Raw genomic sequence first — 24,458 nt, forward strand, 5'->3', positions numbered from 1 at the left:
CTCTGACTCTCGCCGCACGGGAAACCAAAAGGCTGACTATGTAGCTCCGTCCCCGTCCGAAATATCAATCCACAGCGGGCTTTCGGTTTATTTCCTCTCCTCAGACGCGGCGATGACGGTGTGACGATGGCGGGCCGAGAGGGGAACGACGAGGAGATGTTGACGTCGCCGACCATTCTTCTGCGGGGATCCTCCGCCGCGGATCTGTGCGTCGGGGACGTGGACATGGACTGCTGCGAGGGAGCCGAGGACGTCTCCCTGGAAGAGATCCTGACTCTGTACAGCCAGCCGATCAACGAGGAGCAGGCGTGGGCGGTGTGCTACCAGTGCTGCCGGACTTTAGCGCAGAACCACCGGAGGAAATGCTCCAAGTCCGGCGGTGCGCCTGCGGGAAGAGGAGGAGGAGGAGGTTTCCCGAGGAGGATCGCCGGACCCGGGGATGTGAGGATCGGCAGGGACGGGACTGTCAGGCTGCAGTTCGAGGATTGCACAGGTGAATCAAACGCAGACAGGCGTGTTTACTGTGTCTCATTTGACTTAACTGCGCAGTGGAACCGCAGGGGTGTTTTCCTAACTGGGGTTTCTGTTCACCGCGGGCCATGCGCATCCTCACAAAGAGGCCTTATTGTTGTGGCTGCTGCTTCCAGCCATGTGGTCGATCTGTTTACAGACGCTTCTTAATAAAACATCACAGATCAGCTTCACACACTCAGAAAACTGCATCATCAATTATTCACGGACGGGCTTATTGGTTCATTGACACGGATGCTCATAAAACTAAGCCCCTGCAGCAGTTCCAGTAAACAATCAACCATGTGGTGTGTTGGATCTGCACCTTGAGGCCCAAGTCCAAGCTGATGTCATCAACGTCAAGGTGAAAAGTGGGGAAACGTCAAAAGCAGATGAGTCACAGATATTAAAAGGCCCATCAGCTGTGTGTGGGGGATTTAGGTGAATTGTGGAGGACAGGAGGCAGATGTCCAGTTAAGAGCAGGTGCAGGGTGAGGGCTTCAACACCTGAGGAAGAATTGTTAAACATTAAAAGACTGCATTTTACACCTCACTGCACCGATAAGGAATCTGTTTAATTCTCTCCCAGCTTTATGAAAACGTGGTCTTGGCTAAAAGACTAATTACCAGAACTTGAAAGAGTTCTGAATATTGGAACTCTAGCACGCCTAGTATTCAATTGTTTGTTTTACTCCATTACAAGTTAAGGTAATGCTCTTCAAAATGATACAAATGCAAAAATAGCCAACCAATTGGTTGTTATTCAAACACAATTGCCTAATAAACAGGAAACATTCATTATAGTTTTCAAATTGTAAAGAATGATGAGATATAAGATGTAAAGCTGATTAACATAGTAAACTTGTTGGCTGCAAACATACAGATACCAGTTTCAATATTAATTCAACTCGATGATTCCAGAATTAAGTGATTTCTTTACAAGATGTAATGTGTGATTGATGTCTCTGGGTAAAATTACCAAGTACTCCAATGTATTACATCAACCTTTACAATATGCATAACAGAAAGTAAACAGTGAAACTTCAGACAACAAACACTGTTCAGACTGAAAGGGAGTTTTATTGACATAGAATTAAATGGGTTTTTTTTATAGCTCAGTTTCATGTTTGTGCACATGGACGATAGTAAACACTGGATCAAATGGTTATTTTTACTATTCTGTCTTTTGATCCAGCGAGGGGACTGGCGTACACGTTATGCTTGCTGACGAATTTCCCTTCACATTTAATCCCACGTTAAAGATCTAACAGGGCTCCGCAGCCAATTTCTTATTCTCGTTATTGAAGTATTTTCACCTCGTCTTGCGGCAGAGCTATTTCTAGTTCGCCGGCTTTGTAGAAATGTGTACATACTGTCTTTAAGCCTTGTGGCTCTTTAACTGCATTCCATTAATATGTGAAAGGTAGAACTGGGTGTGAGAGGTGGAGGAGGAGGTGTGTTTCTGCATGGCCTTGGGCACTGACGTTACCTTCCACTCTCTTGGGAACCTATTAGTGGCCTTTCTTCCTAACCCCCACCCCCACCCCCACCCCCATCCCTTGTTTATTTATTCCCCCTTCAGCTCTCTGTTGTTAACCCTTCAGTCTGGGGTTGTGCTTCATCTCACTCTCTTTAGCTGTTCAGTAACGGCGTGGCTGGCAGTTGCAGGAAAAAAACAAAAAAACAGATTGCGCCAATGCTGCCAGGCGTCTTTGCACTGCCAAATTTAGAACAGATGTCATGATTACTGCAAATGCACAGACTTTAGAAGTCTGGGCGCACACGAGTTTTAACGATTACAGCAGAGTCCTTTAGTGTGGCTCGTAGTGGAGGTATTTGTGGGACGGCATGGATCCATCCTGATTCCTATTAGGCTTGGTGATGAGAGAAATGTGAGACCCATTAAGCTTTCAGCAACATGGCAGCGAGAGGAAGATGTTTGCACCCCACCAGAGAAGTCGACGCTTACGCAAGAAGCGCACACGTGATTCCCCAACAAGGTGGCATCACTTGGGCGGCTGCCAGATCCCCGACGCTGAGATCTACTATCGCCCTCATAATTGAAAGACTGTTGCTGAGCTCACCTCGCGAGTGATTGAGAGTGTTTTCGATTCAAGCAAACAGAATTAGGCTAATAAGCAGCAGGGAGTCCGAGTTAAGTCGGTTTTGTTTTGGTTGAATTGATACGAGATACAGTGTCTGATCAGTTCATATGAAACGCGGGGGAGTACTGAGAGGAGGGCCGAGCCCGAGCGCTACGTCAAGACGTGACACTTGTTCACCACGTTCGGTGATTCATCCCGGAGCTGCTCGCAAAGAATGCGGCATCTTGCTTTATATATTGCGAAAAGAAAACGTTCCAAATTCAATCTGAGGTCACGTCTCGCAGCGAGCCCACTATTGGGAGCCGTTCTGCAGCTCAGAGGGCGTCTCTTTCAATAGGATAGTCAGGGTGACGCCGTTTGCTGCTCCAAATATGTCCACTGAGGTTTACTTGCTCTGGGAGAGACGAGCTCGTTGGCTCAAGCCACCTTTCCTTTGCAGGGACGAACAGAGGTTCCAGTGTTTCCCTGAACACGGCAGTTGGATGAATGTTTTTCTCCCGTCTGTTTACTGCAATTTATACTGACCTGAACAAAAAAAAATGTTCACAGTGACACAAGTATTTTCCAAGAATGAGCCCTTGAATAGGTAATCCACTGATTCCTTCCATTAGCTTATAAACATTTAGAGTTTAATTGACATAATTTTAGTATTTGGAAAGATTGCAGATTGGATAGAATTTTCTTTTTAAATGGGCCTCTTTGTTGTGTCGCGGCCTTATTTTACACTTTGGACCTCTAAGGTGTCCTGCTCTATCAGTGTGTACTTCAGTACTTCAGTCTCTGACCTCATGTGTTGATGTGGCGATCTCCAGTGGCAAGCTGTGAACCGTTGAATTTAAAACTCCAATGACTGGTGGCTTTGTTCAGTGGCGAGAAATATGTCGCTTTTGATCACCCATTCCTAATAAAGGACTGATTTTCAAATGCTCTCGGTTTAGAGAATTGGCTATTTTTCACAGGTCGGACTATACTTTTTGATATTTCGTGAGGGAAAAACAAAAACATGGGAAGGCGGCACCTGTGGCCGGAGTGCACCCAATCATTACTGACAAATAACCAGCAGGCTGAACAGTAGTGAATAAAACCTCAAGGTAATTGTTGGCTGCACTCTTGCTGAAATGACATGATTGTCCATTAAGGGAAAGCAAGGAGTGTGGGAAAGTGAGTTGTCTTGCACCAATCGGCATTGTCACAAGTGAGGAACACACCTGATAGATAAGATTGTAGATAAGGAGTTTATGCTTTTTTGTCCACAAAGGAAAAGACAAACATTAGCTTTCCGGCAGTGTTCAGAACTTTAGACGTATTATTTTTCATGCAAAGATCACAGCCAGGGTCAAACTTCAGCCTCCTTTCATTTTTTTTTTGTTTCCGTCTTGAGAAGAATAATAGTTACGTCTTCTTAACACGAATGAACAAACGTCTCGCAGTGACGAGCCCCCAGTCTCTACTTTTGACACCTCCGTTTGCCTCAAGGCAGCGTGCCGACAATGTGCAGCGACTGTGGCGAAAACATAATGATTTATTCAGTCCTGAGTTCAAGCGGTGCCGTTGAGTAACCGAGTCTTCCCCGCTTGTCGACGTTTAGTCTCCATTTGTCTTTCCGAACACGTTGTTGTTTTAATCTTTCATGTCCCGTGTCGACGTTTGGAATGTGGGATTTCTCCGCTCGCTTACAAACGTCTTGTATATCATCACTGCCGTGCTGATGTTTGTCCACGTGCACAATTCTTGAGGTGTGCTTCGCTTTGATTGCGACAAGCAACCGCTTCCAGAATAGGTGGCTGTCTTTTGTGGTTTACGAGCATGAATAACTCCTTTTTTGCTCTGTCATTACAGATAAATACCAGTCGGCAGCCACGTCATTAGAGGTGAGTTCACATCACTTTCTCATTAGTCATTCTGTTTGCCATTTTCGGAAATTGGTTAATTTTTGACAGGAAGTGCTGGTTGAGCAGGATTTGAAAACGAGCCACGTTCCCTCCACACCGATTATGAGCTCTTTCTCTGCAAAACGTGTGAATTCAGGCTTTTCACAGTTAACTGTAGTTTGTTTCACTGATCGTCTGAAGACATACAAAACTATCTGAAGATCTTTTTTTTCATTCCTGTCTACCATTCACCACAGGTAATATGGAATCCTAATGTGTCTCGCCTCCTAAATTCAGAAAGTTATTGCTTGGCCAAGTAGAGTAGAATTCGACCTCTTTGCAGGGAGTTCAGCTCAGACTGGTGTTCCACTCAATTCACATTTGTGTACAAATCACAATCTCTCCCCTGTCATGAATCCTTTGGGTGTGTGTTGCTCTCAAAAGCATTTAAAAGAGAGCAGGTTGTTCCTCTTCTTCCTGCTATTCACAGATCCATTGTTTTTTTGTTGTTGTTTCTTTCTTCTCATTGTCACGGTCATCATGAAAAGCACACGAACATGGAGCCAGTGTGTGTTTTGCTGGGCGTGTAACGTCGGGAGGAGAAGTGTTCTCCCTGCGCTTCACTCTGTGTACACAGACTAATTACACCGAGTCGGAGCGTCCTTCGTGTTTGTCTTGAAGCGCATGTGATCCCAGGCATGCGCAGCACGTGTGTGTTTTGCGTGGCTCGCTCCGTAGCGAAATTCTTTTTGCTCAGCTGACAGTCCGCCGCAGATGGAATCTCACGGTGAAGCTGCAGCTCCTCGGCCTGACGGTGCCGGCCGCTGAATCGCCGCAACGAAAACATGCAACACTACTTTTCTATGAGACTGGTTGAGTTTAAATGAAGTCGCGGTGTCTCTCTCTCGCCGTTGGCCTGGTGCTCCCCGCCCGTGATTAGCTCTGCTTTTGAGTTGGTATAAATAACCCGTAAAGGAGGTATGTTTTCCTTGGTGGTTATTAGTGGTGAAGCAACGACTTGCACAATGGTTTGGTTCAGTTCTTGCAACAGTCCGACGCAGTCAAGTTCGCTGTTAATTCGGTTTGAGCCTGTTGTTTGGTATTTGTCATGCGTTACGCCTTTTGTTTTTCAAACTTTTACATTTCTACTAGGAAAGGTTAAAGTTCCTCTACCAGAATCCACACTGGGGGGAAATGAACAATTTAGTACCCAGTTTTGGTTGTTGATGTGCATCTCTCATGGAGCTGCTGCGACGCCATCTTTAAATATCCCAGAAACTCATGTTTTCACAGGTGATGCCAGACAGTAAAACATTTACACAGATTCATGGCTACAAATTCCGGTTTGTTTGTATACATATTGACATTTTTGTGTGATCGATTTGGACAACTGTGGATTGGAAATTTGTGGAAATGAGTGGTGATGGTCTTGTTTCCGTGTATTGGTTTATTCTCTGTACAGAAGTGATAACGTTGAAGTCTATTTTAAAGTTGTTGTTTCTTTTTATAATGGTAGCGTCACTTTAATGCATTTTGGGAATCGTTTCTCACACTTTGATTTCAAGCTTACAGTCACGAATGCTCCTTCAGGCTGAGATGTGTTCAGATGATTGCAAACACAGTCACGGTTAGAGCTGTGATGAAGAATAGTTTCTTTTTATTTGCTTTAATTGGAAAGAAAATACCTTTAATATCCTTCTAACCTAAGCTTGGTCTTACTTTTACACATTGGACCTTTCTATCTATATCAGCAATACCAGCGTTTACTTGGTGTCACATTGGAAAGAAGCTCAGTCACATCACTCATAATTATTGCCTGCTAAACACAAGTGTCTCATTATTGTCATCATGTGTTTACTTATAGGTTGGAGGGAATATTCCACTTATCTCAGTGTGATATCTGCAGCCTCTAATTACCTCGGTTGATTAAAATTGTTGTGGTTGCCGACTTATAAGTCTTACTCTGAGACTTAAGTAATATCACGAGTTCAGTCGGTAAATAAATACACACCTTTTCCATAATCCTGTCCATCCCGGGGCTTTTTTTGTTTGTGTCTCAGCCCCTCGTGGAAGTGACTCATCTGCGTCGCCATCCAGTCAACCGGTAGCACCTTCACCTCCGTCTGCTTCTAGTCTTTCTTTCTAATCACCAGCCGTTGTCGAGCTGAACCACTCGGCCTCACGTTCTCCACAGAACCTACGGTAAAACGGAATGATGAGAAATGTTCGATTTTTCTTCTGGCTTTGTTTGCTGCCTTCTCCTTATTACTACAATTTGAAGACGGCTGTATGATGCATTGTGCACCTTCTCTCATGGCCAACAGGACGAGCTTAACCTAATTTACAGCCTGTTGGAAGATTAAGGTGAGATTAGGTGTAATATCCTATTACGGGTTCCTCAATTTGCCAGAACTGCTCAGCTTCCTGTAAATCAGTTTGGGGTCAAGAAAATTAGTTTTTCGGCGTCATATCTGAGCTCAAGCCGTGGATTGTGAATTAGATGCTAATAGACTAATAGTCTCAGTTTCTAATCGCTGTTAATTTAATCTGGGTTCAGGTTTTTCATTTTCCTACCGCCAAATCATTTCGAGTGACGTTTGAACGTGCGCGTCAAATCAACCGCAAGACGGAGAAAGGGAATGCTGTCGCATCTGACTTCAGTGTTAAAGTAGGACTGAATATATCAACAATAACATGCGGTGGGCACAGAGAGGGGCAACCTCCTCCTTGCACGTCATCCATTTGAATGAATTTTGAAGCTTTTTATTTTTGTTAAAAGTAAAATAATTCATGGTTTATTTGGGGATTTTGCTGAGATTGGAAATCATTTTGCATGTCAGTATTGACAGCCACAATGCAGCTGTTTGAATAGCGCGTGCGTGCGTGCGTGCGTGCGTGCGTGCGTGCGTGCGTGCGTGTGTGTGTGTGTGTGTGTGTGTGTGTAGCTGATGGATGCCTCTCACCAGTCTTTTTGAGCTCTGCCTCCACACTCTCTCTCTCTCTCTCTCTCGTGTCAGCTCTGATGTCAGGCTGTACATTGCAGGAGCAGAAACAGGGTTGGCATGGACTTACTTTTATTCACTAATACATTTTACTTTTTTTGTGGGTGGACTCTGATATTTGCAGCCGGATTTTTTTGGGCAATGCAGTTTTTGAATTCACACCCAGGAGTGACACGCTGACACTCACTGGTGTCCATCATGTACCACTGACCTCATTGTGTTACATCCCGCTTTTATCCAAACCAATCAATTGATTATTTTATGTGTCACTTAAAGCAGCAATGCAGATTTTTTTTTTTTTTTTGTTTGTTTTTTTTTTACAGCGCCCAAGGTTGCGCTGATGTCTATATTAGGACCTTCACGAGGAAGCATTCTGGTGAAACAGTCAATTTATTCAGTGTATATCTATTCCTTCTGATTTCCTGTCTCACCGAGTCCCAGAGGATGTATTTTGTATTCCTCCACAGTCTGTGATGTGAAGTTATCAGATTAGGATCCACAGATGTTTTGATAGCTATGTGAGGGCCCTGATGATTTTTGAAATCTAAAAAATCCAATGTATTAAGCCTGTTTTTCGTCTCCTCGAAAGACGCTGCCTGTCTGATTTGTGTCACAATCTGAACATTTAGGTCAAACCCACGAGGAGGAGCCTTTGTTTCAGTTAAAAAGAAAAAATGAAGACTTTTTAAATGTCCGTCATGAATGCGGATTTTAGTCCAGTACGTATGTTCTGCCACAGGGGACTGCTTGATGCAGAGGAACAATGTTCTCAGGCCTCAGCAGTTTCCACTTGACTTCATAGACGGAACGCAGAGTCGACAGTTTTCTGACCAGAAGATATCCAAGAGCAGTGATGCTGTGGACCGTCGGAGGCCGCGGTGGAAGACCTCTAGATTTAGCCCGTCTTATGTAACCCTCTGTGTTATGATGGCTTTACTCTACGACTGCAGCACATAGTGAAAGCTGCTAATCTGCCTTGTGAACTGGTGGAGCCACTCTGATGCCTTGGGCTGCGACTGCAAACACAACATAATGTCTAGATTTAGTCTGACATTTTTGTCTTTCACATGTCAAGTAATTCTGTCTTTACACTTGCAATAGGCAATGGATTTACTGTACAGTATTGTGAATGTGTTTAAAGCTTAGATGCGCGTTTCTTTCTGTTCTGCAGAGTAAATAATCCCAATCTGCAATACCAGTTATACCAGCTGAGCACCTTGTCTTATTCAAGAGAGAAAAATTCCACATACATTTATGTCTTAAAAAAAAAAAAAAAACCCACACAAAACTCAACATTAGTTTGACTTTTTCTGTCTCATGTGCTGGAGTGAGTGTTGATGCTGTTCTATAACACAAACGGCTCATTCATTGTCCATCTGCATGCTCGTTGAGTCACCGTTGCGTCCCCCCCCCCATCTTGGTTGCTCCTTTGTACTGCTTTTCACTTTATGCAACTGACCATATGGCCACTTTATGTATGTCATAGAACCCTGGCCACAGTTGTTAAAAATATGTTGTACACAATGTTTGTCTAAGAACCTTTGCTGTCGTAGTGATAAAAATCTAAAAATGAAAATGCATACGTACGAGTTTATCAAATAAAAATGTTTTCCCTTTTTTCATAGGTGTTTTGATAAAGAAATCTACATGTAGGATTAAAAATTAAGTTACCCCTTTGAGTTCTCGAGATTTATGAGTTACAAATGCATTTGTTTGCATTTCTGTGGAGTTTAAACAGACAAATGTTCTTAATTTTGTCTAAAAGGCCAACGATAAATCTGAATTTGACTTGTTTTCACCAGCTAAGTGTGAACGTTGCTCTAAAGGTCTGGGGGCGGAAAAAAAAAACGTTTCTCGAGTTTCCATGTAAGTTAGAGACAAAGCTTATTCACGAGTGAAACATTTTCTTCCTATTTGTCAGTGATTGTCAAGATGATCCCTCTGACGTGGGGAAAAGAAGATTTACCCATATGAAACAAGTCTCTGTTGGGAAAACAAGTCCTTGTTTTCCAAGGCTGTGATGTCACCATCTTTCGTTGTGTGTGTGTGTGACCCATGAGAAAAACAATGGAGCACAACTTTATGAATGGTTTTGCTCCACAGCTCTGTGTTTCCTGACCTGATGTCTCAACATTGACGTTGGATTGATTTTTATTTTTTTTTTTATGCTATTTTTTGTCTTCAGCAGTGAGATGACTCATCTTGCTCAGTTCAAAATGTTCCACTGCGTGCTCCCTGTTGTTAGACTGTACAGAAGGGAGCATATATACGTTGCATCCACCATGCCAGGCATCCACATGCCCACTTTTGTTGCATGGTTTTTATTGGCCTCAAGGTCTGGAAGTTTTCCAGTTTGACTGTCTGCAGAGTTAACAAAACCCTTAACTCCTCACTGTTGCATCAGAACGGGTGTCCAGCATAAAACTTGTTTCGAGTATGAAAACATAATTAGGATTTTCTGTTTCTCTTTACCAGCAAATTACTTTTCGAGTCCTTCCTCGTTCTTCCTGTTGCTTAGCCTCCCTGCATTTTCTTCTAAGAGTAACTAAAGTAAAAAAAATTTTTTTTTTTTTTTTTTAATTGACTTCCTGCTTTTCCTTTCATTTTGACTGTTGATACTCATGCTTCATCCTTTCCCTCAGTCTTTCTCACTGGTAGCAACTCCTTGTCATTCCTCATCGCCATCTCAGAAAAGTCCTACATTTTATCTGCTGGTTTTTGAGCTACGCTGATGCAGTCGTGTCTGTGTTTATGCTTTGCCCTGCTTAAATGGGAACACAAATCAGATCATTGTCCAGAGAGTTTTATTTAATGATTTATTGAACGGACACTTTGCTATGCAGGCATCTGTTGAATCAGGTGAATTATTAAGATTTTTATTTTTTTTATTCTGTTTTGCTGGGTGGCTATTACATCTATCAGGATTACAGATTTGTCATTTTTTTTTATTGTGACTGCAGATTGGGCATTTCTTTTGGTTACTATAAATTGTCTAACCTCATGAACGAGATCCTGCCACCCTTGACACGGCAGCAAGGTTTTCATTCATGGCTCTAACATTCCCTGATCTCTCCAGCCGCAGCACCGCGTGTTGTCCTACAGATGGATTATAAGGTTACATAATAACATACTAAGGAATAGGATATTTATTTTAGCCCAGGGGCAGGATTATCAGCCACACACAGCAATGACTGATACATGATAACACGAGAACACTTTGAATCTGAACTTTGCCCGGGAAGAACAGGACGTATTGGGAAATCCAAGTTGTTATTGCTTTGTTGGTATTTCAGGAAGTTGTTGTTCAGTTTTTTATGTATATATATATATATATACACGGCCCCAGGATTCTCCCTTCAAATGCCATCAAATTGTTATTCTTTTTTAAGTGTATTTATCGAGTCAAGATGCATTTGATTGGTTATGTGCCTTTTAAAAATAGTTCTGTGTGAATTCAAGCAAGTGAATATGATATCTTTCCTCATTTAATTAACGCAGAGGAGAGACTTCGATAATTCCACTTTGCCCCAGTTTGAAATGAATAAAAATGAGATTGTAATTCTGATAATCCCAGACTCCATTGCGAGGCGCTGGACTCTTCGTGGCACCTCGCCCCAAGCAACAGCCAGACATGCCCATCAACATGAGCTTCACCCACATGAGAACAGTTTTCTTTGGACGCCTCCCTTTTTCAACAATGAAGTCAAACCTGTTTTATCGTTGTCCTGTTAAAGTATACATGTACCTTTAAAGATGATTAGGAAATTGGAGAACTGGACACTGTTGAATCTTTACTGGGTCAGTCTGAGGGCAGTGGTCAGATTAGGTCGTCTGGAGAGCTGCGATAAACAAGCCGTCTAGTTTTTGCCTGGTAAGAGTTTCAAACATTAAGATGAGTTTAGCCGAGATGGAAAAGATGGGTCATACCCTGCTTACTAATGAGTGGAAGCAGAGATGAAATGAAATCATCCCCAGATTATCATAATAATCTTCCCGTGTGGAGGAACACCATGGCCTCGTTTCACACTGGATTTGGGGACATAAATGGTCTTTTTGTCTGTTCAGGTGAAAAGAGTTTGTTCCAGAAGTGAGAAATAGATGCTGTGACACTGAGCCGGTTCCATGAAGACGTGCTCTTGTTTCATTCATTATGGAGCAGGAGGGGGAAAGGGAAACAAGGAAATGAGCATCGTCTGTCAGCTGCAAGGAACATTTTCAACAAACAAAGTTAACAGGCCAGAGATGTTTGTGTTGTCATAACCGAATCTGATAAGACCTGAAGTTGGAGCTTGAAACACTGTACATGCTCGCTGGCTTGAGAAAACTGATCAAAGTCTGAGTAAAAAAAAAAAAAAAGTCTTTTACCTATTTAAAGTAGTTTAAAGTAACAATTGTAGCTCAGGCCGAAACCTGTCAAACATTGTTTATTCTCCGAAACGTGATCTTAATCTGCTCCATCCTTAACAGGTTATTGACTCCCTGGGCGTCATGATCTACAAAGCTCTGGATTATGGCCTCAAGGAAAACGAAGAGCGGGAACTCAGCCCTCCGCTGGAGCACCTGATCGACTTGATGACCAACCCTGAAGGAAAGGAGAGCGACTCCTGTCCTGACGAGGGCTACGAGGCCACGGAGGAAGAGGATGAGTGTGAGGAAGAAGAGGAGATCGTCTACGCTACATCCAGCAGCACCGTCAGCAGCGTCCAAGGCTACCGGGACATCATCAAGGTGGGCTGCGTGGGGGAGCTATGGGCCTTACAGTACACCCTCTGAGATTCTGCTCAGAGGTTCACATACGAGTTGGTTTGTCCAAATTGCAGCGCTCTGATGTGCAGCATCGGGAGGTTAAATCCACCACAGCTTGAATGGAAAATGATCCATATTACAGTAATGGTCAGTCATGAGGATGTGTTTTATATGAAAAGAATTGATATCTTAGGTTCGCCGCCTTGTTTCCATGGGTACCTTTTAATATACTCGGAACAAACAGAATCCTGTGCGGTACTCCCAATGATGACCGCTAATTCACTTCGGCGCCTTCGTCATAGACCATCACTCAGTCCGTGACTGAATGAAAAATTAAGTTATTCTGTTCTCTGAGAATATTTTCTTCTTCATCCTGCACATGTCGGGATGCACACGTTTGACATTTCTCCCACAGTTCTACACCGGGACGTTGTTCACAAAGCAGCCACACCGAACATATTCCCTTGAAAACGGTGCCGTCACACCGTTAATTCCCCCAAGTCGCTTCTGAATACCACACTGGTAATTATAGCTCTGCAAACACACTGGTATTTGGGGAATAGGCTTAGAAATGTCGACGGCCTGTTTCCTTCCGTATAATGAACTCGTTGTAGAACACAACTGTTTGGTTTGTTTTCTGCCAGCGCACGTCTGCCCCGGCCCCTAATTCCTCACACAATCGTGCTCTTGAGGGTAAAGCGCGATACGTTGGTGTGACACGGCTGCGTTGGATAACTACACATTCTTACCTGACCCCTACTTTTCCGTCGCTTGATGCTACAGAGGGTGGCGAAGTGAGTAAAGGTCTGACAGGGTGTAAAGTGACGGAGGATGACATCCCAGATAAACACCAGTCATTCCTGTAGTGTGATGGAGTCAGCAGAGGAAAGGCTGTGGATTTTGTCCCCCCCATTTTTGTCTTCAAACGCAAGTTTAGTTCCTCGTGCAGTTAATTGTTTTTGCTCATGTGCAAGATGTGTTCAATTCTCACTTCGCTGGAAGATACCGTTTGCTGAGTCAGACATTCTTGTGGCAAGCCAAACCCATCGCCTCAACAAAATGTTGTCTTTCTGGTTTTCTCGTCTTTGTTTTGCTGTCGACGATTTGATCGAGCGTCCATTGCTCTGGCTGGCAGCTTTTGTTTTCATTACAATCACACTCAATGGTGTAAAGTTCAAAGCTATGAACGTGACTGGTGTTACTTGGGTAACGTTGGCCAAACTGGACCATCTGGTTCACCACGGTGATCGTCGTGGTTCACATGGCTCAGGGTTTTTCAGGGTAGTGGATATGCATATATATATATATATATATATATATATATATATATATATATACAATTCTTTTTATGAAACCACAGTCATATCATCATCAGAATGAATTGTCACACATTGTGTTAAATGTGTACAGCCTGATGTTTAAGTTTTATACTTTTATAGTTTTAGTGGGAGTGCACAATATCTACTGAATGTAAATGTAATGTGTTGTTATTGCGATATCTGCACGTGCTTTTATTTATTGTAAATCCTATCATTATTACACTACTATGTTATTTAGTATTGTAGCCCATCATCAACTTATATTGCGCCAACCTATATTGTTCTTTCTTCTTTTTTCTGTTTAAAAGGAATTGAGGCCAGAAATTGTTTTGCAGATTATGGACGAACTTGACATGCAGTGGTAGACAGTTTTCTATGGGTCATTTTTAAGATTTATTATTCCTTTAATCTTATTTTTTCCTTTTCCTCTTTTCTATCTCTACAGCTTTGTTCTTCCCACCTGCCCAGCCCTTCCGATGCCCCGAACCATTACCAGGCCGTGTGCCGGGCTCTTTATGCCGAGAGCAAGGAGCTCGGCACGTTTCTGGAGAAAATTAAAAGTGCCAAGGAGGTAAGAAATGTGACATGAATAGATCCAGTGTGGGTAATTTCCTCCTCCTCAAATATGCAAGTAACATGTGTGAACCTCTTCTCCTCTCACTGGTAAGCTTGTGTGTGCTAACTGGATTTAAGCAGGATGGGGCCATGTGACTTCCTCTATGGTGGCTTGTCGGACAGCGGGGCTGTACTGTACTGCAGTTATGGTCTCTGCACCAGACCTGATTCATCCACACATTCTTATGTAATATCTAGTTGCAGAATCAAGTTTAGTCTCATTACAGTATTTTAAGAAGCTTACAGGATTGTAGCTCTGGGCTACAGAGGAACTCGCTGTTGTGCTGAATGTTTTGGGATAATTGCTAATAAGCAACCTTACATGGTACCACACATGCTTCCAGGAGGTTATTAGGAGATCAATCAATGAGCCTTTCATTCAGCTCTTTTTTTTTTTTACTGTGGCTGGTTTTCCTCTCACATGTTGTAGGCGTGTGCCATCTTTTCAGCTTTGATTCCTCCCATTTGCCAGTGAAATTAGTGGTAATTAATAAATATACCGCATCAAGAGTGAAAGGGATACTTTGCAGTTTTTTTTATGAAAAGAAAAGCGTTCGATCAGCGGAAAAAGATGCTTATGACGAAGGAAGATTCTCCAGTAAACATGAGGGTGTGTGGGAAAGCATGAATAGATAATGTTCAAGGAAAAGCGGCTGCATCTGTCAGCAGAAACCCTCTCGGCTTTCTTTCTTTCTGATGTCAAAGATAATTTCTTTCAACATCAAGTGACCTTCAACTGAACTTGAAATACGAAAACATGTCTCAGCCTTGAACGTGCTCTTATTACTTTATAGAGCAAACTTGGAGTCATTATTCATTAATTAAACAATTTGTGAAAGTGCAGTCCACATCCTCATTGAGGCATCTCCTCCACTGACATATAGGGGCAAAAGAACACAAAACATGAGTACACACAAGTTGCTGGTTGACTGTTCAAATTTGTCAAATGCAGCCGACCTCAAAATGTTGTCCACACTGAATGCATTAATTGCAGTCATTAGCTGATTATTGACTTATTTAGTTTTCCTCGGGTACACTGTGAGTGCAGGATTAGATGGATATTGACCTGCTCGTGTGAAACGGCATCTATCGATTAATTAACCGGCCTGCTGACAGTACAGGCTGTTTGCCTGTGACATCCGCTGCGAGTGCAGGGTTGCAAATATCGGAGATCATCATGTCACTTCCATTTTCCTCAGATCTTTCCATTTCTCTCTCTTGCCCAGAACCTTCGAAAGATGGAAGGTGACACTCTGGAGCAACCGGCCAGAGACCTTGACGAGCTACAGAATGCAGACTGGGTACAAAGACTCGGCACAGCACATTGCGTTTCTAAATATGTTGAATGCATTACTAAAAAAGTTTTTTTAAATATTATTTCCATTGGGATTAGGCACGGTTCTGGGTGCAGGTGATGCGAGATCTCCGGCACGGTGTGAAGCTGAAAAAGGTACAGGAGCGCCTGTACAACCCACTTCCTATCGAATACCAGCTCACTCCCTACGAGATGCTAATGGACGACATCCGCTCCAAACGCTACAAGCTACGAAAAGTTATGGTGAGGGTCACCAGTTGTCTCAAATAAGTGATGTGGGGAACTGTGACCTGTGTGTGTGTTTTTTTTAATGGGTTACTAAATGAATGTTATTTCCAGGTGAACGGCAACATCCCCCCACGGTTAAAGAAGAGTGCTCATGAGGTCATTCTTGAATTCATCAGGTCACGACCTCCGCTCAACCCAGTGAGTAGTTCAGTAATCCAGGACTAAAGTCTCAGCTCATTGAGCCTATCAATTTTTTGCTATTAGCGTATTATTATTATTACAACAATGGTGATCGCTGATGTTTTCATGAGAGCAAGCATGTTGGTGGATGGCGTGAATATTCGGCATAGCTGTGAAACCACTCAGCCAGTGACAACAATGTTTGTTTGCCACTTGTGTTGTTGGTACAGTGCACATTCACAGCGGGGCGGATACCAGATGGTTGGGTGTGAATGATGAAGAATGTATTGATGCGCGCGCACACACACACACACACACACACACACACACACACACACACACACACAATGCCGTGATTTCATCAGCAAAGCGCTAAACTTTGACGGACGGGACTTATCCAATGACAAATGACACTATCTCTAAAGGGAGGTGCCCGGTGAATTTTCACTCCAGTTTCCATGGCAACTGAGCGGCGATTTCTGCGTCTGTCACAACAGGTCGCAGCCCGTAAACTGAAGCCCCGCCCTACGAGGCCTCAGAGCCTCCACGAGCGACTGCTGGATGACATCAGGGCTGAAAGGAAGCTCAAGCCAGTTTCACCCGACATGATCCGCAGGAACCGGCTCGGTGAGACACCGATCCACGTCAAGACGCATGAGAACCAATGGTTTTTACAGCACAAATATGTCAACCAAGAATTACTCTCTTTCTGAGACAAAATTCACTTTCAAGTCATTTTTATGCTCCGTCAGCCGAGCTGTTCTTTTCTTCTTCTGTATAGCCGAGCATGGCTGTTAACTCTCTGGCTGGCTGCTCTTTACGACCCTAACCCCTCCACTCAGGGCTAAAACCATTACCCATGAGTAATCTTTCGAACCTAACTGCATCCATCATGATTAGTATAAAAGCCTTCTCCCTGCATCGATCTGATAACTTAATCAAACGTGTTAAAGTGTTAAACAAAATGGCAAAGCCTGATGAGAATTGGCCATATTAACAAATCTGTGTTAAACGTGGATTAATCATTAACCTCATCACTCATTTTAACGTTTTCTTTGTCTCCTATTTGCCTCCATTTTCTTTTCCTCCTAACATGGACATATCTGTCAGTCATGCGACCTCTTAGCATGTCTTACAGTTTTGACTCATCAGGTAAAGTTTGTGTCACCCGTTGTGATCGCTTTGTTGTGTTGACTTTTTCATTCCAAGCTATTTGTAGTGGTAGTTCCTGATTCTTACTGGTTGGACCACGCACACCTTCTTTTTTTTTTCTTTCTTTTTTTATGCACTGCTTTTGTTGTAGTCTGATGTAATAGAGGCGAGTTATGAGTAGAAATGGGTCAGGGTAAGAATTTGAACGGTGGACCAGAGGATCTAAAGGTGTGAAGGGTCTGCGTACCGCTAACATCCTGGTCCCAGATACCACAGCACACAGTATCTTTGAGTCACAGCAAAACGCCAAATCAGAAGTGCGTGTTTTCTGTCCGTAGTTCAGTTGACGAAGGGGCAGCCATTGGGCCGGAGCCAGGGATGTCAGATTACGATTTGTCAGTCTGCTCCCCTGCAGTTAGTCTGCCCTGCTGGTCACCCTAATCCGCTCTCCCCGTGGAATGTGAAAAAAAAGATTACATAATGCTGGTGTCGGCATATTACCTCAGAGAAGTCGTTGAATGGCAGATGATGGTTTAGATGTAGCATTATGTACTGTACACAAATGACCTTCTGTGATGTGGCTGCACTTCATCGTCTTTGTCTGCTTCCCCGGCACACCCCCTTAATGACGCCTCCCCGTGTGCTTTTAAGCTACGCAGAGCATATGCCTACGTGAATGTGGAGCACTATTACATAGCAGCCCGTTAATTCACCCCCGCTCTGTCGCTGTCAAGTCGTCCCTGTGGTGACGGTGTTATCAGGAGGGAAAATCTGTGTTTGCACTTTGGTTGAAGGTTTTATTTCCCTCATTCATGTGCAGGTGCAGGAAAAAGCATCAGCACCCCTCAGGATTTGTTCCGCAGCTCAGGTAAAGTACACATGAAGCAGAGTCTCATAGAAATCTATTTAAGAAGATAGATTTGAGGATTGTCAGGAGATGTTTGCTTGTAATACAACAACACAAATCAAAACTCTTTTCTTTACATTTCAAGTGATGTGCTCTCACCCTTTAACTGAGCCACATTTAATCCACAGACACTCCTGATGGGAAGAGGAAGCTGGCCGCCAGCACCCAGACCCTGGCCGGTGCCATTTTGGAGCCCAGTCAGGGTGGAGGTCAGCCGCTGAGCCAGAGGAAGAGGCTGCTCAAAGCGCCGCCACTGGCCGAGCTGGACAGCTCCGGATCTGATGTGAGATTTCGGCAGATGATCGGATTTATGTTACTGTTGTATTGTGGTGGTACATTTAAAATAAACATTAATTGCAATGAACTAGCATGATGTTATTTGTGCAATCTGGTGTTTGGCAGGAGGAGCCCACACAGAGCAGCTCCAGTTTGTCTCCGTCACTAATGGAGGACACGTCTCCCGAGTCCGTCGTGGGGAAGAAAGGTTCAGACTCTTTCTCCGACAAGCTGTCTCGTATGTCTCACCACCTTCATTCTCAAAAACCCGGTCATTTTATACATTTTTGTCTCACGTTTCCAGCTCCTCCGAAGTACCGGCCCATTTCTGTCACTCCTCAACCGGACAAGCACCAGTCGCCACAGAGGCGGCACTCCATCGAGAAGGAAGCCCCCGCCAGCGTCCGTCCTTTTGCCCCACCGTCCAGAAACCCCTCCAGGTCTTTGGTATGTTTGCATTAAGAATCCTATTCCCACACAAAGAGAGGTCTCTTTCCATTCCTGTCATAACAAAGATCTCTGCAAAAACACTTGGATGAAAAAAAAAAGGTGTGCATGAAATACAAAATATGAATGCTCAAAATGGACATTAAAATAAATTATGACGGTGTGTTGTGAAATATATTATTGGATTATTTGATTCCCATGAACCTGGACGGAGCCCGTGACACCCGTCCCGCTGTGTGCAAGTTATATCAGATGTATTTATTTGCGTCCTGTGACTTCTCATTAGCAGACAGTGAGCTCACTGGCTTTCTGAGCTGGTCCTGTGATTCGGGTGGAGTTGATGGACGTAATTGAAACCACAGGACAGCTGCTCCGTATGAGCAGGATCGACATGGAATTGGTTTATTTTCGCCACTTGCTTCTTTCAGTGGCAGACGCCCTGAGCCAAGCCACAGGCACCAGCCGTTCCCAGGCTGCGATGTCAGATTAGAAGAATCAGACTCTCATGTGATGATAGATTTATATTTCACATTTTCCGGATGTTTCTTAATCAAAATAAGTGACATGTTGCAGTTGTTCCATTCTGGCTTTCATGCTAATTGAAGGAGTTGAACCTGTTTTGTTGACCTGAAAGCACCCCGATATTGATAACATGTTTATTAAGTTATAGCCGTCTTATTTCTATCACTGAATTGTAGTCATTTCCTCTTTTATTATTGTGCTGGAGTGGATGACTTGTCTTGGTTCCAATGTAACTTGGCCACTGTCCTGTTTGTCTATTACCTTCCTTAAAATAAAATGAAAAAATACATAAATTAAAAAATACAATTTATGGTCATTAGAAGTCACGATAGCTGCAGTGATTGTATACAGTGTTGTATATGACGTTTCCATCATGGGGGTGGGTGATGATGATGCAGCCACCAGACTCTTATGGATTTATGCGGTATTGAATTTCAACTTATTCTTCCTGGTCAGCTTGTTTGAATCTGAGGTCCTATTTCTGTTTCATTGTGCTGTTCCCTCTTTGTGCTGGTCAGATGGAAGCGGCCACTGGTGCTCAGGGCACGGTACGTTACAAAAACAAAACGCCATGGTGAAAACATCCATATAACTTAGTGTGCTTGTTTCTGGATGAGTGGGACCATCTGTTGTGCAAGAAGTGTACAGTGTGGAAAATATCTTGGGGAAGGTTACAGAAATATATATTAAAAAAAAAAAAAAAAGTCTATGAATGGCAGCAACACTGTCGGTGATGAACAGACGCCTTTCCTGAGAAATTTTCACCTCAGTTTGACTTGCAAAATGTGAGGCGTCACCTCGGTTTGCAAGATGATGAGGGTCAAAGCACTGACATTCAATTCATTCATTCATCTTCTGTTCCAGCCAGGGTGGAGGGGTCAACTGGCTTACAGTCAATGTTGTTTGGTGGCATGGCGTCTCCAAAAGGGCCATTAAAAGATGCAGCTATAAGAATTAACACGACAAAAAAAAGGCTTTATCTTGGCAGGCTGTCTACATCTTGTCTTTAGTGGGTGATATTGACCCAAGAATAAAGAATGAAGGAAACTTGAATAAGCTTGTATATGTCGGTGATATACACGTCTGGTATGTATTCATCATTGGAGGTGCTGTTTGTGTGCACGCTACATCTCACCGCATGTTCTGTCTCTGGGTGAAGTGTTGCTTTCAGTCTGCATTCGCCGAGTTGAATTAGCGCTATGATGCCATCACATATTGCTGTAGAATACTCCTGGTTTCATCCGCTCTCTTTACCGGCCTGTTTGCCCCCCCCCCCTCCCCCAGGAGGAGTTCTGTTACCCTGTGGAGGGTTTGGCCCTGACGGTGGAGGAGGTGATGCACATCAGGCAGGTGCTCGTCAAGGCCGAACTGGAGAAGTTTCAGCATTACAAAGACGTCTACAACGCTCTGAAGAAAGGAAAGGTAGAAACGCCTCTGGAGTTCATCTGCAAATTGCTTTTTTTTTTCTGATTTGTAAATTTTTTTTTAGATCCGTGCACTTTTCCCACCTATTTGTTTTTTAATCTTCTTCAGGTTTGCTTCTCATGTCGGACCAAAAGATTCTCCTTATTTACCTGGTCCTACACCTGCCAGTTCTGCAAAAGGTAAACTCAATCACTGCTGCAAATAAATTGCATACAAATAGTAAAGCCTCTTGGCCATCAATCTTATCCTTTAGTGTCTGATTAAAAGTTGTTTTGGACGTCTGGTTCCTGAATACTGACGGTCAGGAATGGAAAGAAATGGAATGAAAAGTGGAGAAAAGTTGTTTAGCAAGAAGATTCAGCAACTTTCTAATGGGTGTAACTCAAATGCTCATCTTTGCTCATTACACAAATGCAATTTCTTTACAAATGTAGAAGCAATAAAAGGACTTCCAAAGACATAAGGTTTATAACCCCGCAGGAAAACAAAAATAAGATTTACCAAAGATTTCCTAGCTTTTTATGTGTACTTCTCTCCTCAATTTGAAGAAGAAATAGATCAATCTTGTCATAGTAAATCCTGTTTGGGCAACTTTTTAATTTTTACTGTACATGTAAAGTTATGTGAGGCCTCTAGAGGGCACTGTGTGTTTACCTTTACGCACTGATCTCACTTGACAGCGACATGAAATACCTATTCTTCTAAAACAAATGGTGTGATGGGAAAGTTATTTTTAGAGTTAAAACCTTTTTTCTTTAGATATTTCGCTACAAGTCATGAAAAGTTTGTTTTAGTCTCTCAAACTGCCATGATAATTCATGAGATCTTATTTTCTCTATTGTTTTAAGTAGATGTTATCATTGTGGCAGATTAAAAAAAAAAGCTTTAAGGATTTTTGTTTCATATGTTGTGACTGAAGAAATTACGAACAAAGCGACTGACTTTTAAATGATACTCAATTTTTGAGATGCATCCGTATCAGGCAATGTATCTGCCATTTATTTTATTTGATTGCAGTGGTGCATTTCAGAATGATTTAAAGGTTGTGAGAGCAAATGTTTCATAATATCCAAACTAACCTTGGATCTTTGTCCTCTGCAGGCCTGTGTGTTCGCAGTGTTCAAGAAAGGTAAAGAGGCTTTTCCTGTCATGATGAGCATGCTTTGTATCTGTTGGTTATGACATTAATACTCGATACTAAAGCAATATAATTTTTTTTTTTTTTGTGGTTTTGATTCAGATGCGGCTTCCATCCAAGCCCTATTCAACCCTGCCCATCTACTCTCTGGGTCCCAGTGCGATGGCTAAAGAAGGCGGAGGTGCAGCTTCTGCTGCCGCTGAGGCAGAAAGGAGCCCGTTTGGGTCTGGACAAAGCAGGAACAGCCTTCGCAGGAGTGTTTACAAGTACATAAAAATCATGTTTCGACACATGCTGTAAATTTGAAGCGAGTGCTTTGCTTTGTCAACGTCTACATTCGCCTGTTCTCCGTGTTCAGGTTCAAGCACAGCAGCAGCAGCAGTAGCAGCAAAGACGGGCCGTCGCTGGACGAACCGGAGTTCCCCAGGGAGCTGACCGAGGACTGGGTCACGATGGAGATCTGTGTAGACTGTAAGAAGTTCATCACGGAGATCATCACTTCCAGCAAGCGTAACTTGTGCGTGGCGACCAAGCGAGCCCGCCTCAATCGCAAAACCCAATCCTTCTACATGTCGTCGTCCAGCTCGGTCAACTTCCGGCCCTCGGAGCGCAGCATCAATGAGGTGTAGAGCGGAGAACCCGCCCCGTTGCACTTTTATCAATGCTTTTCCTAGAGTTCACTCACTAAAAATAATATATATGCAGTTTAGTTCTGACACAAACTGGCTCATTGCCGTGTATTACAAAAAAATAAATAAATGGGGATTTACATGAAGAAGTCAGAAATGACGATGAAGCCGGCCCTTCCCACCTTGAAGTTAGTGTAGGCTTTCACACTTTATCCCCCCCGCTCTCAGGAAAAGTTGCTGTAGCCAGTCAGAGCTGCTCTGGACGCCAGATGACAAAAGACAGCCGAGGTTCTCTCGGTGGAGCTGAATATTCAGGGCATGACGGACGAAACCAGCTGCTGATGTCACGTTTGTAGAGCAGGACGGAGCGAGTGTTTAACGTGAAACCGGGATCAAATCACACAGAAATCCACATGTGGCTGTCATATCATGTAAATAGTACGGAGGCCCAATCTTGGTAAGTTTTCCAGTTCCTGTTTACCTTTTGCACTCAGGAAAACAAAAACAGCCGATTGTCTCTTGACAGAAATGCACTGTAGCTCCTCCTTGTTAGGTCTGCTGGGGTAGATCTCCATCGCTCTCCTGCTCCTTTTCTTATTCTTCCAGCAACACGTATGCCAAATGTCACGTCCTTCATTTTTAAAGCCAGTTTTAATTCTAGTATTTCATGTTGCTCTGGCAACATGTTGGGATGAGAATAGCTATTTTTTTCTAGACGGGGGTTTCTGTTTTTCGCTCAAATGTGTATATTCAATTCTGTGCCTGGTGCCAAAATGTATTTTCTTCTCTGAATGCCTTTGTAGTTGCGGACCTACTGTACATATGTGTGATAAGGTTAAAAGGGGGGAGGGGCACGGTTTGGCTTTGTGCTGTTTTTATGCTCCAAACTGGACTATCGAAGCACAGACACGTCAGATTTGTGAATGTGTACATGCTGTATATCTTAATTGTCCCAAAAATGAAATTTTAATATAAGAAACTGATTTTAATCTAAGTATACATCTATCATGTAGCGCGTTTTCTTTATTTGACATTGTTCGTTTAATATATTTTGTCTATGTTGCGTTCAGATATTATTTCTGCTGTATAAACTCCTCAGTGTTATTCTGGCTCTCTAAACTGCAAATCGCACTTTCATCAGACCAATTTATTGTTTGTTTTTTTTTAATTTTATTTTTGTCTTAATAATCTTTAAACATTTGTTTTACAGTGCCATTTCCCCAGGGTTCCTCATGAATGAAAATGTGTGTGAATGGCTGCCGGTTGTTTCTACGTAAGGAGTAATGACTAAAAGGAGACACTTCATTGAGTTGAATGTAGGCATTTGACCCACCACTGACTATTGCTTTGTGAACATTTTAACCCGTTCAAATGACTCTGCTACTCAGTCATGCACAGATGCTCATGTCGGTGTTTTGTGATGGTTACAACCAAATAAACACAACCAGCCTGCTAAATACTGATGCCATGTTACAATGAAAATGTCCATCTGATCAGTTTGACTCTTTAAGGAATGTGTGCATGCTGTACTGTGTCTGTATCTGTTTGTTTTTATCAAAGGAAGAATTATAATAAAATCATCATGATTCTTATGTGTGGCTCCATTGGAAAACATACAATTCAATTATTCAAATATGTGGCGTTACACATTACTCTTGTGCAAAGCCATAGTAAAGCAACAGGGGGCGACAGAAGCACCAAGCAAGAATTCACGTTTAAAGGCATCGGAGACTCTGTATTCCTTGTGTTTTATATGATACAATAAGACAATTGATTTATTAAGTAAGCTGGCTAATTGACCAACTGTCCAATGGAGAATAACTGTGTTGCATCAAATTATGCCAGAAGTTACCGCTTAGATCATTGGCACATTTTTTACATGTCTTCTTCATATCACTTTGTACCCAAATGTCACATCAGCATGAAATGTAAACCACTTCATGTGTTTGTTTGGGTAAAAAAAACTACACAGATGACAGAATCTTTAATCATTTCAATTTCACCTCCTCCCCGTCTAGGTGTAAATCCTCCTAATCCCCTCATCCATCACAATAACACGGGAGGGTGAAGT

General features: G+C 42.9%; 1 protein-coding gene across 2 annotated transcripts; it reads left to right on the forward strand.

Moving 5' to 3' along the window:
* Positions 1-31: 31 nt before the first annotated feature.
* Positions 32-23,979, forward strand: spire1a (spire-type actin nucleation factor 1a). Of its 2 annotated transcripts, XM_080516300.1 has the most exons (18): positions 32-493; positions 4,455-4,486; positions 11,956-12,216; positions 13,999-14,124; positions 15,395-15,469; positions 15,562-15,726; positions 15,823-15,909; positions 16,389-16,518; positions 17,864-17,911; positions 18,079-18,233; positions 18,353-18,434; positions 18,531-18,673; positions 19,714-19,743; positions 20,480-20,617; positions 20,729-20,799; positions 21,722-21,749; positions 21,861-22,024; positions 22,117-23,979. In XM_080516300.1, the coding sequence occupies exons 1-18, from the start codon at positions 127-129 to the stop codon at positions 22,385-22,387; spliced, it is 2,373 nt and encodes a 790-aa protein (XP_080372426.1). In that variant the 5' UTR covers positions 32-126; the 3' UTR covers positions 22,388-23,979. The 2 variants fall into 2 exon arrangements, with proteins under 2 accessions (XP_080372426.1, XP_080372427.1); XM_080516301.1 differs by lacking the exon at positions 19,714-19,743.
* Positions 23,980-24,458: the final 479 nt, after the last annotated feature.

The sequence above is a fragment of the Blennius ocellaris genome, assembly GCF_963422515.1.
Source record: "Blennius ocellaris genome assembly, chromosome: 20".
NCBI classification, from domain to species: Eukaryota; Metazoa; Chordata; class Actinopteri; order Blenniiformes; family Blenniidae; genus Blennius; species Blennius ocellaris.